Source organism: Nanorana parkeri, unplaced genomic scaffold (assembly GCF_000935625.1).
Source record: "Nanorana parkeri isolate BGI_ZX_2015 unplaced genomic scaffold, ASM93562v1 scaffold2186, whole genome shotgun sequence".
NCBI classification, from domain to species: Eukaryota; Metazoa; Chordata; class Amphibia; order Anura; family Dicroglossidae; genus Nanorana; species Nanorana parkeri.
This window is the reverse complement of record NW_017308454.1, coordinates 80,686-95,865: the sequence shown is the minus strand read 5'-3', so window position 1 is coordinate 95,865 and position 15,180 is coordinate 80,686. Positions and strand designations below refer to the sequence as shown.

Sequence of the window (15,180 nt, the reverse complement as noted above, 5' to 3'; positions counted from 1 at the left end):
AAAAATAGCTATAGCATTTTATTGTGTAGTCACTTACAATGGTTCCAACAAGATAACAAATGCCACGGTTTATTTTTATACTTATGATGTTTAAATTTAGCTACTAAGAGGCCATTATACAATGTAGTCAAACACACTGGGCTGGGATTAAACTCATTAAACATCATTATACAGACAGGTCCATTTGAAGCAAACAAAGTATCACTTGATTTTTAGTTTATGTTAAATGTTTCTGTTTTGTCTAGTACAATGATGACTAACGTTTTTTGAGACTGAGTGCCCAAACTGCAAAGCAAAATCTATTTATTTATCTCAAAGTGCCAACACTGAAAATACGTACTTTTTTCACTTTTTATTTTTTTAAATATTTGTTTATACTTTTAAAAACATTTTATTTATCTTATTATCTTTTACTTTTTGTATAATTTTTATTGATTTTATTACTTTTTTATCACTTTTTTTCATTATTATTATTATTTATTTTATTTTTTACTTTTTATAAAAAAAAAATTTTTTTAATTTTAATTTTTACTTTTTTTTCACTTTACTTTATTTCTAACAAGCCTCTGTGTGATAGCATTTGGAGGTGACAGGTTTTCTTTATGGAACCTGTCACCTCCAATACAGGAGTTTTAGCACAGCATTGTGCACGATCTTCTGTGACAGTTGAGACAGGAAGGCTGCAAGTGCAGCGTTCTGTCTCACTGTTCACATGGAGCAGATCAGAAAACAGACATTTTCTGCTCTGCTCCCTGCTCTCCATCCTGAATTAATCTGCCGTGGTCCCAGGTCCCCCAGAAGAGCGGGCTTCCCGCTGTACATTTAACCCTGCTTTCCCAAACGGATCCCCTCCTGTTCGGAGCAGTGCGGGTTGGATGTCACTACTGTGACAGTCGTGTCCGTCCAGAATTTTCCTTAATGTTGCGATGGAGAAAAAAAATGAAATTACTAGACCCCATATTGGTCTATGGGGAATTATCAGATTACACTTGATCCGTTGTTCTATCAAGAACGCCAACCCAGTCGAATTTGCTGACCTCACCATTTACAAAGTATTAATTGTGACCGTTGATAATATGCCATCCATGCATAAGCAATTACATAATAATATCAAAGGTCACAATTAACAATTGGGAATTAATACTTTGTAAATTCGACTGGGTCGGCATTCTCAACAGAACCATAGCATGATCAGGTCGTTAAAATGGAATACTGTTCCGTTTGTTTTTCCAGACCTGGCCGGAGTCAGGGGTAATCGGGTGTAAATGGATAGCCTTCCGTTTAAACACAGCTGCCCATAGACCAGCACTGGGTATCCCATCAGACCGCTCATCTGAAAGGGCCCTTACAGACCTAGCATAAGCATGCAGCAAGTAAAGTCAGTGAATTCTGAACTCCTGATTTGCATGTCTGTTTTGGGTCAAATATTCAAAGAAAGTATTAACATTATTGCCATGTAACTAGCATTTTTGGGGATGGATATGTCAGCAATGGCAGCCTACATATCTGATTGATATAGATAGATATGTTTAACACCAGATTGGGTGAGCTGCATGTTTTCCCCAGCTATGTGACTACCTATAAGGTCACAGGTGCTTACCACCAGATGATTCCACTCCACAAGCCAATACATTTGCATGGCACTCCTTAATACTTCAATATGCTTTTAGTACTAACAGAAAACTGTACATTTAGTTTGCTTCCAGCAAGAAATTAACATTATCATTGCTTGCTGGAAGCAATGCATGATGGTATATGTAGTTCTGACAAATCGAGAGGGCATCACATGAAGCAGCAGGGAAAGAGACGGAAAGCACACTGGTAATCCAGGAAGTTGATGAAAGTGATGGGCAGACTACGTAAAAAGGGATTTTTTTCAAGAAAGCTTTGATTGCATTATGAAAAACAACTCTAGTGTGTATTCCTATTACAATGTTGAAGATATAACAGGATGGTATATGCTGCAACATTACAACTCCTTTAGGGAAACATTTCCTTTACTTACAGGAAACAGCAAACTAGCTGATTTAATAAAGGTGCAATTGCCCTCCAATCTGTGCTCACTTCAAATATCCAACCATACTCAAGGTCCTGTTTTCCATGAACCTGAATGGCTGTGAGAAATTATCACTGTGTGCTTAATCGCTACCTGCTCAGGATCCTCATGTCACGGTTCCTTTGCCTAAGAACGTCAGCAGCACCTTGAACAAACATTTCGACTCAGCTAGGTCCTTCCATATTGACACTCTTAACTCTGTCTGCTCCTCGTACTAGTATGTCCCTAAACATACCTGACATTGCCGTATACCAGGAGTGGGCAACTCCAGCCCTCCAGCTGTTGTGGAACTACAAGTCCCATGAGGCATTGCAAGACTGACAGTTAAAGGCATGACTCCCAGAGGCAGAGGCATGTTGGTATATGTAGTTAAAGCACAGCAGGAGGGTTGGAGTTGCTCACCCTGCCATATACAGTAGTTTAGCCTATAACTTTTATATTGCTTTGTATACAGTTTAACCGTAACTAATGCTTACTGCTTATTTATTAGATGAACTGTTTTTTTAATTATGTGCAATAACAAAACCAATCAGAATACACAGTGAGGGATTCGTCCATTCATGCTGCTCAGCATGGATGGAAGAATCTGTTATATATTCTTTGTTTAGCCCGCAGGTTGAACAAAGAAAATATATATGTGTATATCCTGCTTAAGGGAGGTTTATAACTCCTGTCACCTTTTTTTGCCATTTGTGTCCCATTGGGGAGATTTCACTTCCTGCCGCAACAGGAAGTGAGAGGAAATCCCTCCAAAGAGAGGGAAATCCCTGGTAGTTAGCAGGATCACCAGAACTAGTGTCCCCTATTAGAGGTTTTCCCATCTATTCCTGTTCTGATGATAACCCAGAATTTGGGATTTTCTTTCACTTTCAGTCACCAGGACGAATAGAGAGGGTGAATCTCCCTGTGATCGGGGACACAGCCACCTGACAGGGGATCCAATCCCTGTCCACCGTATCCAAAACTACAAAAAAAGGAAAAACAGTGTTGCCTTTAGTTGCACTTTAAAGTGACATTAAACCCCCAGATTTTGTAACATAAAACAATACTGTAATGTGTTCCTTACTGTAATCCATGGTAGTTACCCTTCTCTTTGCTGCTCTTCCTTTTAAATCCGTATCTCTTCTCATGCTGGGCAGAACTTCTGTTTTGCAGCAGACTGCCTTGTCTCTGGAATGGCTACATGGTGTCTGTGTATCCGTTTGTATAGGTTCACAACCTGAGACAGCACTACAGGAAGAGGCACTCAGCTGCAAAGGGAAGTTCTCCCCCAGCATGAGAAGACATGAGGATTTTAAAGGAAGAGCATCAAAGAGAAGGGAAACAACCATGGATTACAGTAAGGCACACATTACAGTATTGGTTTACGTTAAAAATCTGAGGGTTTAATGTCACTTTAAGATCAAAAAGGAGGTATTGGCAATGACTTAGGGCACACAAGTTTAGGGACTGCGTACTTTAGCACCCATCTGCAAATATGGGTGACATGGGTCAGGCTTAATAATAGGACATTTCCCAACTACCTTGAACTGGAAGGGTCTATTTTCTTGGATTTAAAGAAGAACGCCAGAAAAAATTGTATTAACCCTTGCAGTGGGACTACCTCTCGTAACATCTACTTCCCTTTGTGTATGTATAGCTGGTGATCAGACATGTATCACATGTTTGCAAGCATGTTGATGGTACTGGCTACAGCAATCTGCAGAGAACGAGCCCGCAGGAGACGTCGTTATTGGGTACACCCAATCTTCAGGCTCCGGGACTCCAAGGGTCAGTTCTGGAGTTTATATGAGGATTTGCGAGCTCACCCGGATACATTTTTTTCCTTTACTCGTATGTCCATGGAAAGGTGATGGGCATGTTTAAAATGTTTGCAGTTCATGTCTTTACCTCTACCCCAACCTGTCTGTCTATCTCCCACTCTGACTGCCTCTGACATCATAAAAAGTGGAGCAAGAATACATTTTTTTTTTTTTGTTTAGCTGCATTGCGTTCCGTTTTCATTGCGTTTTGCCGCGTTTGTGCGTTTCCTGACCGTACAAAATGTGACATGCAGTATTTTTTCTGTCGTAACCTGAACGGACTGCGCACGTGAGAACTGTAGCCCATAAAACACATAGGAATACATTGGGATGCATATTTAGTGCAGGAGCGTACGGATCAGGTCAGCACAGAAAACGGACATCGTGGAAACAGGCCCTTAGGCCTCATTTATGCCTAGATTAAAAAAAAAAAAAAAGGTTATACTCTGAGCTGGCTTCTTCTTAGACTGGCCCTTCTAGTGTCTCTCCCCCTCCTCCGTAGTGGTCTAAGGTCCCGTAAATCATCCGCTCGGAGATGCGGATAAGTATAACTTTGTTATTTTTGTCCCTAGACACAAATAAGCACTTAACTCATGCAGTACGTGGGTATGTTTTCCTGGAGTTGTTTTTTTTTCAATCAAAAGGATTTGTAGATAGTCAGCTGGTATTGTAACAAGTGAGGAAGGGCAGGAAATATATGGGGCTGATAAATGTTTGCTATGGCAGCACAGACAGTTTTTCTTTCCAAACCTTTCATTCATATAACTATGCTTACTGATCTCCACTTTACTGCCAAATCATCTATTTATAGAGCCGGTATTACCACAGTTCAGGTTAAGTTCCCAGAAACAATCATTATTACCTGCGTATGATATAGTACAAAGATTGCGGATATGAATTATTTCTCGGTGAGCGTAACACAACAAGTATGTAATGTGAATGCCATGCAGCCTATATTTACAGTATGTCATAGTATCTCCCTGACTACCATGTGATACCCGGAGCATTGCAATATCATTATTAATACAGCTTGGAAACCCACTAAGTGTTTCATGGACTTTGTTACCCTTTCATACAGGATTATAAACAATGACCCGTCACTTCAACAGAGACTGCAGACATAGTACAGGAGATGGTCCGGGACTGCAGACATAGTACAGAAGATGGTCCGGGACTGCAGACATAGTACAGGAGATGGTCAGAGACTGCAGACATAGTACAGGAGATGGTCAGAGACTGCAGACATAGTACAGGAGATGGTCAGAGACTGTAGACATAGTACAGGAGATGGTCAGAGACTGCAGACATAGTACAAGAGATGGTCAGGGACAGCAGATATAGTACAGCACAGTGATGATGGCACTACTACTTTCACAAGGTAATAAATGGGTTTACAAAGGCAAGGGGATTCATATCTTTTGTGGCTATTGAGGAATATATTTTAACATCATTTATTTGTGTCTTGAGTCCAGTTTGAAAATTACTATCACCACATCAGATATTTCTCCAATTATTATAAAGAATCTGGAACAAATATAAAAACAAAAAAGGAACAAGCAGGACCAAAAAAGTGAATGTGAAAGACAGAAATAAGCCATTTAAAGAAGAAGTATTGAGAGAGCAAAATATACTCATCCTAATACCTAGAGCCGGCGTGGAACACTGCAGCTGTCACACACCGGCTCTATAGATGGAGAGCTGAGCGATCATGAAATCTCTGATTGCTCAGCTCATGGTCTTCTCCCTGAAGAGAGCAAAGACTGTCAGTCAACGCTCCCTACAGGGATTCCTCCATCCCCTTTCTGTTTCTCCAGTACTCATTGGCGGTACAGACAAGGGAGGGGGCGGGCACAGCTGGCTTTGCCTCTAGAGAGGCAGAGCCAGCTGTCAATCAGGCAACATGGTGAATCCTCACAATATTGTCGGGATCATTCCTGGCTGCAGTGTGGCTCTGTGCTGTCAGGGAATAGCAGGCAGTAGCTCACTAGATACTGACTTTGGGTCACAGAACTACAATAGAACATGCATTCCTATGACCCAGAAGAGGACTAAAGCCTTTTATCTACTTGAAGCCAGTCTAAAGAATATTTGTCTTAGGTAAGCAGAACAGAGACTAGAGTCTGCAGGGTCCCCGAGAGCCACACAATAGGTTACCAAGGATGCTGTGTGGCCCCATGTAGTGTAACTTGCTTCAGTTTTGTACATCCATTCCACTGGGAAGAGGAGACGTCTCCTGCAATGCTTCACTGCGGCCCACCAGCCATGTAGTGTCTGCTATTAATAATAACTCCATCAGCTGAGTCATAAAAACTGCAAAAAGAAAACGGGGGTGTTTTCCATGGCAACAATTTTCCTAAAAAAATTTGAACGCTAAGAGCTCATTAACATTTGTCTGTTTGGAGGCCTGTTCTGAAAATCATAAAAATAGCAATGGTGTTCAGAATAAAATTCTGTTTTTTTCCCCTGACAAAGTCCCAATGTATCCCTGAAACTGGTTGGCATGTTTTGTAGTAGACGTTCCACAATTAGATGAATGGAAGGGATTCACAGAGATAACAACGGCATGTTAATAGTGCTAAAAAGTGGATGTGTTCCTCCCTTATAACAGCACCTATATTACATTTAAAGGAGAAGTATTGGGAGAGTAAACATACTGACGTGGCACTCTGCAGCTGTGGCACACCGACTCTACAGATCGTGAGCTCAGCGCAGGGGCTTTCGTAGACTTATAGTCACCTGAGACTGGTGTAACAGGGGCAGCCGTTGATAGTGATGAACGTTACCGGGGAATGGGGGGGTCAGCGTAGTGATGTGATGAACATTCCAGGGGGGGTTTGGTTGCACAGAGTGTCACTACCTCTGGCCTCTGTCTGGCGTTCCTCACAGCTCACTGATGTCAATGGTTACCAGGAGCTGGGTGGGATGTCAGCCAGAGCGTCCCGCTCAGCTCCTGGCAACCAATGATGTCAGTGAGCTGGGTGGGACACCGGACAGAGTATCCCAGGTTGCTAAGAGATCTTAGCAACCTGGGACACTCTGGCTGGAAAGGGGGCGGCAGGCATAACTGCTGCCTCCCGACGTGACCCAATGAGATGCCACCTGCGGCAATCACCTCAGTCTGCCTCATTAGGGACAATCCTGGCTGGGCAATCATGTAACTGCTGATTGCTCAGCTCACAGCCTTCTCCCTGCAGAGAGCAAAGACTGCCAGTCCGCACTCCCCGCCGGAATTCCCCCCTCCCCTCAATGTTCATTGGAGGGACAGACAGGGAAAAAGTCGGGCACATCTGGCTCTGGCTCTAGAGAGGTAGAACCAGCTGTCAATCAGGCAGTGGGTTGGATCCTGACAATATTATCTGGCTGTAGCGTGGCTCTGGCTGTCAGCATTTAGGGGGGCATTAGCTTGCTATATGCTGACTTTGGGTCACAGGAGAACATTAGTACATTAAAAAAAAATTGGCCTTACTTCTTTTTCAAATAAACTGTCTGTTCAGATGTGCTCCAACATGGTCAAGTCTATTGGTGGGAACAAATCCTACATTGCTGCTCCTCTTCTGTTATTCCTTCCTTACTGTTTTTCATAGGTAGAGTATTTACTAATGGGCCACTTAACACCCTCTCCAGAACTTCCCTGCAGTCACGCTGGAATTTTAATATTGACCTAAAAAGCTGCTCTTAGATTGGAGTGTTTGACACAGAATCAGATTCTGCCATTCCTGCAAGAACCAAGGAATGTGGAATGTTATCTTGTGTACAGCGCTATAGCGGACACTTCTACGTACCGGTCAAATCCTATGGAGCTACCGTCTAATCAGCACAGGGACTTGGAAATAAGAATGAAGCTGCAGGTTTATATTAGTTCAGGTTCAGGTAATATTACATTTCGAGTCGGAGTACATAAATGAGCTCTGGATATCATTTACGGATATTATGTCAAACGTTCCAGGAAGTAAAGAGCCACTCACCCTTGTGCAAACGTCCATTAGCCTAAAAAGCTGCCAACATGGAAAATGGGCTAAACAGCAAAGCTAAATATCATGTTGTACATTTCTATTACTGTAGAAGTAGTGGCAGATGGGTGCTTTGTGTAGGTGTTACCATCATTAACGCTGAACTCCGGGCACAAACATTTTCATTTAAATAGATTCCTCAATAGCCACAAAGGATATACAGTAAACTCTCTGTTATCCGGTATTCAAATAACCAGAACTCTCATCTAACCACACAAAAAAATACCCTGTGTACTCTCTAGACATGTGCACTGCAAAAAAATGACGAAACAAATGAAAACGAAAAACATTTACATTCGTTTCATCAAAGAAAACACATTTTTCTGCTGTTTCGGAGGCAATGAGACTCTGAATCCGAAACCACACACTGAGAATGCAGAACAAGCGCCAGCCGTGTCGGCCGCCTCTGCGTTCTGCGCTTGCGCGCCGCCATCTTTAAATGTGTATCTTGGTATATACCTGGATAGTGGCACTCGTATGTTCGGGCGCCGCCATCTTGGTGCATACCAAGATATACTCAAAGATGGCGTCACGCCGGCGGGCGATATGGCCACTGCTCGTTCAGCGTGTGACGTCACACTGAAAATGCCGAACAGGTGGTGGCCATGCAGGCTGCCAGCACGTTCTGCGCTTGCGCGACGTCATCTTTGAGTGTATCTCGGTGTATACCAAGATATGCTCAAAGCTGGCGGTGCGCCTGCGCGTTCTGCAAACAAATTTATGTATGCCTGAATATAGTTTTATTATATTCGGTCATATAATAAATTTGTTATTTCTGATTCGGACGAACCGCTCAATCAACTGAATTTCGTTGATTTGCAGGTTCATCCGAATCCGAATGCACATGTCTAGTACTCACTGTTCTGTTGATCTACGGCATGTATTATCCTGCAAACGATTGTGTGTCTTTTTGGCTTAAGTTGCTTTTGATTACTGCATTTCAATATTAATATGAAGCCAATACAGAGTTTGTTATGATATGGTATAGTATGGGGTATGGCATTAGTTAGACCTCTTTTTAATAGTGACTCTCAAGCAACCAGAAAGAGCATTTATCTGGAATCCACCAATCCCCGTGGATGCCGGATAACGGGGAATTTACGGTACATCCTTTTTATGAGCACCAGGTGCCAAACCCATCCTTCTCCCAAAGTTTGTCTTTAAGACAATTACTCCCATGATGGGTGTCAGCACGCAACTACAGCTTACAGTATTTGGGGTGTTTGGTGGCTGCCATCAAGTCAATAATAGAAATAGATCTCTATAGCAGACATATCCAGACACTGTAAATATATTTAAGGTGAAAAAAAGGGGACAAAAGTTGTTCGCTCAGTTTCCGGTGCCTAATCAATTTTTTCCCTTTACATTTAAAGTAGAACTCAGAAAAATCAAAAACGTACTCATGCAGTGGAGCTCGTTTTGTCTAGCGGTCTCAAATAAAGCAGATTTACTTACCTGATTATCAGTACCACCGACTCCCTCCGGGTTTCTAGACTGGTCCCCGCAGCCTCTTCTTCCCTAGGCCGAGGGTGGTCTAATGTCCATTGACCTGCATTAAGCCGGCCATACACCTATAGATTATCTGCGTATTTTCTATGGTTAGATGGAAAAAGTTCCTCCATCTACGCTAAACTGTGTGTATGGAGGAATCTCCCGCTGGGCCAGGCTTCAGTATCCTATGAGTCGGCCCCGCTGGCTATCAAAATACCTGAACAATCTGATTGGATGCAGGCATTGTTCAGGTGTTTTGAGAGCCAGCGGGGCAGACTAGCAAGATACTGAAGCTTGGCCCAGCGGGAGATTCCTCCATACACACAGTTTAGCGTAGATGGAGGAACTGTTTCCATCTGACAATAGAAAATCTGCAGATAATCTATAGGTGTATGATCAGCTTTAGACATGACAACATTCTATAGCTGGAGCGGAGGGGGAGAGAGGTGAGTGCCGACCACTGCAGGACCGACGATCAGGTAAGTAAAACTGGTCTATCTGAGCCCCCTAGAGAAAACAAGCACTTAACCCATGCAATATGGAGGAAGCCCCAGTGCAAGGGTATGTTTTCCTGGAGTTCTTTCATTTTCATTGCACTTAAGAGATTGTCGTAATTGTTATAAAACTTTAATAAAAACGTAATGTTGATTAAAAAAAATATAAACCCGAAATATACCAAAAGTTGAGTATTATGTTTTGGGTGAAGCCGGCTCATAACCTCCAGAGTTGCAATAGTTGGTTTGGTCATTTATGGTTCAAACACCTTAGAATCATGTATTGGAAAGATTGGAGAAGTAGCTAGGAATTACCTCTGGAGGATTACTGTCCAATCAGATCACCTTCTGCACATATACACGCAATCTTTGTGTGGTGCTAAGCAGAAAGGTGGAAGACACCTGAAAATCTCTCTGTTAGGCTTCATGCACATGGGCGTATGACTGTGATACGTAAATTGCAGGCGTATTTCTACGCCCAGGATAACCAGCTGCGGCATACAGCTAGGGTTGCCACCTTTTCTTCCATCGAAACCCGAACACTCTAGCGACGCACGAAAATGTTTGCGGTAGAATGAGGTAGAATGGCTTATTCATATGTAAACAGCGCCACCCATTCATATGTAAATATCACAGTTGAGACTATTTTCAGTGGCGGGCCGGTAGCCCCTATTTTAATTTTGGTTGCCCCTGTCTGCCTGACATCTTGTGTCCGGGTTTCTGCTGCCATGAATCTTGGACACAACATTTAAATGTGAATCCTGGACAGGTGCCAACCCTACATACAGCCACCCGTAGTAGTAAAGGGGTGTACTGCAGCTGTACGTGGATGCACGCTTGTACTTACCCGTGTACACATGTATGGGTTTATGCAAGTACCAGTGTAACCCCACGTATAGCCACCTGTGTGTACTATTCAGAGGGAATCTCAGCTTAAGGCAGAACTCTGAGTGGGGCTGCCAAGCACTGCAAGGGTTAAGTGCTCTGTTTGTAGGTTGAAAAAAAAAAAGTTAAACTCACCTGATCCTCGGAGATGGCTTGCTCTTAGACCAGTCCCTTCCCTCTTGCTCCCCCTCTGTTGCAGAAGTCTAAGGTCCCTGAGTCATCACGTTCTATACAGTGTATAGGATGTGAGGATGCCAAGGGACATGCCATTGCTACAGCGGAGGAGGAGACAGGCGGGAACTAGCCAGATCTGAGGTGCAGGTGAGTATAACCTTTTTTTTTACAAACGAGCACTTAACACTTGCAGTATGTCTTTATTATTTCTTTTATTACAGTACAGGTATACTAAAGATGAGGCCATTAAGGCCCCGACCATACATGCCCATTGACACGCATTCACACAAATACGGAAAAACACATGACATGCTTGCGGTACAATTACTTGTTAATGGCACTCCAAATGCGACAAGCAAAATGCATATTTTGCCCATGCATTGACGAGCCACAAACTTGCACAAACGCATGGTCAAACAAAACGTGAAGCTCACAGCTGAAACTTCTGCATGAGTTTCTTTGCCATGTTCGTAGCACGTAGGGCAACCTATTGAAATGAATGGGCTGACACGGCAAAACACGCATAAACATGAAGAAAAAACACGCTGCCAAAAAAAGACAAGTGTGAACAGGGCCCAATAGATCTTCACTATCATTTTGTCATCATTTACTATTTGTCAGGATCCGCTTCAGCTGCGGCGTCTCAGTATACCGCGGGCAGCAGCTCGCGGTATACTGCGGCGTCTCAGTATACCGCGAGCTCCAGCTTGCGGTATACTGAGCCTAGGGTGACGGGAGGACGCTAGTTTGTGTCCTCCCGTTACCCTAAGGAGAACTATGGGGAAAAACACTGACCCCATAGTTCTCCTTTAATGTTCTCCTGGTAGGAGTTGCTGCTAAGAGATCTCAGCCCTGGGTTGGTATTTAGGAATGTATACAGTATGCATATTATTCCCTCTGCAATAAATAAAGCAGATGTATCATTTACAGAGCTATGATTATTCCCAGATCACTGCTGTCATTATTTAATTCTGTGCTTATTCTGCCAACTGTGCTGACCTTCTGTTTTTTATTTTTTATAAATTCTTTATTTATGCTTATACCTTACACCTTTAACAAGTACAAACAAATTACATTGAAAGGGTGAATACAGCTGACAGAGGAAATACGCATATAACTCGCTAGATCAACATGAGCGCATAAACTACGTAATATCAGTGAGCTTGTAGTGTTGACCGACGGAAAGTCCCCCATGCTTCAGTGGGTCATAGAAACCAGTGATCTCGTTTTTTCAGTTGGACTATGCTCGGTCCCCTCATGTGCTGACTGTTAAATGCAGTAACCCACAGCAACCAATAGGCATTCAGTCTGATGAAGTCAGACCAGTACTACATGAATTGTGATTGGTGGCTGGTTGCTATGGGTTACTGCACAATTTGTTCAATAAACAGATAAGTGGCAAACCACAGCGTGGGGCTATAGTGTGGATATAGTCAAAAAAGCGTGTTCAACTTTCTCTCTGATCAGAGCTGTTGGAACCCACACTAGTTACAGGCCAATAAATAGGGATGCACAGATACTTTTCAAGTACCAGTGCAGATACTTGGCATTTTCATGAGAACTACCAGGGTTGCAGCGTTTGCAGCTGGGACCTGGCTCTGGTGCTCCACCACTGTCCTGAAATCATGAGTCTGTATTGTTTTAGAAAAACTGTCACATGACACTAAACAAAAATGCATCAGTACTCATACTTGTAAGTACTCGGCAAGTACCAGTACTGCAAAACTGGTATCTGTGCATCACTTTATTTATATTTATAAAAACAAAATCGTACAATAAAACAGAGATGTACAAATCTCAGGAGCTCCGTGTGCTCCTTACAAATGACAGCTGCCTCCTAATTTTTGAAATTTTCTCTAGTGTAGTATTGGAGCTCAAAAGTATCTGTTCATGTACTCGTACTTGTACCGAGTACTGTACTTGGTATCTGTGCAACCCTAGCAATAAATGTGTTTTATCAGTGAGGGGCCCACTATAGGGAAACATATTGTATTGTAGGAACTGTATAGACTGAATATCCATAATGATAGTGTTCACACAGGTCCTCTATCACATTCACTGTCCACCTTTACATGCAGGCCAAGCTGGCCAGGAAAAGTGATGGGCACAGGGGACTGGCTGCTAGGGGCGTGTACATCAGTTCACATTGTCAGAAAACTGCTGCTTTAACGGCTTCAAAGGTATTATCTAGAGCTGACCTTTAATTCATTTGTTATCAATTTAAACGTCATCTAAAACAACGTACCTATCTTACACTGTGCGGTCCACAGGGTGACAACAATGCAGTGATTTTACTGCAGAATAAACCGTGTTGTCACCCTGTTACAAGAAGTGGAAAATCAATGGACCTACTGGCAGGATCAACCAGTAATAAAACAATCTTAGTGGGGGGATTCAGAAAACAAAAAGTGCTGGGCTATGGCTTTTGACATAATACAACATATATGTCATTTTTGCTTTTACCTACAGTTCTAGAACTCTTGGAAAATACAATTTTAACCCCTGCAGTGAGGCTACCCATTCACTGCAGGGGTTAATTGTTTTGTCTAGGGAGCTAAATAAACAGATATATACTCGCCCGATCCCGGCTGGCTGCTAGATTGGTCCCTGGAGCCTTGCTCCCCCTCCCCTCCAACAGTCTACGGTCCTGTCAGTCATCACATCCAATACAGTGTATAGGATGTGAGGACGCTGAGGGACATTCCACTGCTGCAGCAGAGGGGTAGACAGGCTGAAGGGACTGGTCTAACAGCCAGCCTGGATTGTGGTTCGGGTATCTTTGTTATTTTAGCTCCCTAGACAAAATGTGCAACGTAACCCTTGCAGTGCATAGGTAGCCCCACTGCAAGGGATATAGTGTTAATTGCCTGGAGTTTTTCTTTAAGGACCCTACAAAATATAAAAACAAATACATTTGACATCCAATTTCTTTAACTTTATTCTCATGATAGCGTATCATAATTAACTATGTTTATATATCTGATACTACCTTGATACATGGCCAAAAACTAACCTCCACCTCCATAGTGACACTATATATGTATATATATCGCACATTTAGCTGTATTCAGTGCACCGAGTGGCAAACACTGATTTTTGGGAATCTAACACTTTGTTTTTCTACATACAACCATGCGGACGTCCGCTGATCTGCACATAGGAAAGATGCTTCTATTACATATAAATAGCTGCTGGACATTGGTGGAGAAAAGATTTATCCACAAAGGGCGTAGAGGCTTCTTTTCAGTCAGAGCGGGTAAATGTTGGAACTCGCTGCCACAAGCAGTGGTATCAGCAGAGAGTATTGCATCTTTCCAAAATCAATGAGATACCTTCCTCAGAGACCGTAACAGGGTTCACACCTGGGCGTATCGAATATGCGCATTTGTCGTGCGTTTGATGACGCACGTTTTTACCACGATTCGCTGTAAAAAACGCACAACAAATGCGCGTTTCCAAGGGCTACTTGGCTGTATACCAATGGAAACGTGCAACAAAAATGCCCCAAAGAAGCTCCTGTACTTCTTTGGGCGTAGGACGTTTTGTAGCGCGTTCATGCGGCCTGTAATACGCCCAGGTGTGAACCATACCCATAGGAAATAATGGGATTTCTGTGTTTGAGCGTTTTGCAGAGCGTTGGAACGCGCTACAAAACGCCCAGGTGTGAACCGGAGAGTACAGGTACTCTTAAATACTAGACCACACAGGGACTCATATGCACACGTTCACGCACTTACACACAAAGATTGAACTCGATGGACCTGTGTCTTTATTCAACCTCCAATACTATATAACTCTAACATTATGGGATCAGCCACTCACATGTAATGACACAGACACTGAATGATACATAGTACATACCCATCGGATGCCCTGGATGCTACTGGCAATGTCCTCTGATTTCTGGTCCACTTGGATCTCATAGGAGTAGCTCCTGAAGAAATGCATCTTGTTCCTGTGCCTCATGTCACATAAAGGCAAAATCTTCTGAGGAAGGGAGACTAAGGATAGCCCAGCAGTACAGAGGACCATGAGACAGACACTGGCAGATCCTACAAACCATTCAACTCTTCCCCTGATCCCAGTCACCTAAATACAACGTAAGACAAATGGGACTTTGTTGCTGTTCATTCAAAATAAGTCAATAAAACCCAACGAAAGCGTCTATGCAAAAGAAACACAACCCACATCATCTCCAGTAGACAATCTGGCCTGTCATGTGTTTAGTTGAGTGGAAGCAGGGGGACATTGTACAATATGGTTGTCTC

At 42.8% G+C, this 15,180-nt stretch overlaps 1 protein-coding gene across 2 annotated transcripts in view; it reads right to left on the bottom strand.

The window, feature by feature from the left end:
• RAPGEF3 (Rap guanine nucleotide exchange factor 3) overlaps positions 1-15,056 on the bottom strand; it is an 87,046-nt gene extending 71,990 nt beyond the window's left edge. For both annotated transcript variants that reach the window (XM_018572957.1, XM_018572958.1), the window contains exon 1: positions 14,774-15,056. In XM_018572957.1, the coding sequence (XP_018428459.1) occupies positions 14,774-14,944 (171 nt within the window). In that variant the 5' untranslated portion in view covers positions 14,945-15,056. The remainder of the gene's footprint in view (positions 1-14,773) is intronic.
• Between the last annotated feature and the right edge of the window lie 124 nt (positions 15,057-15,180).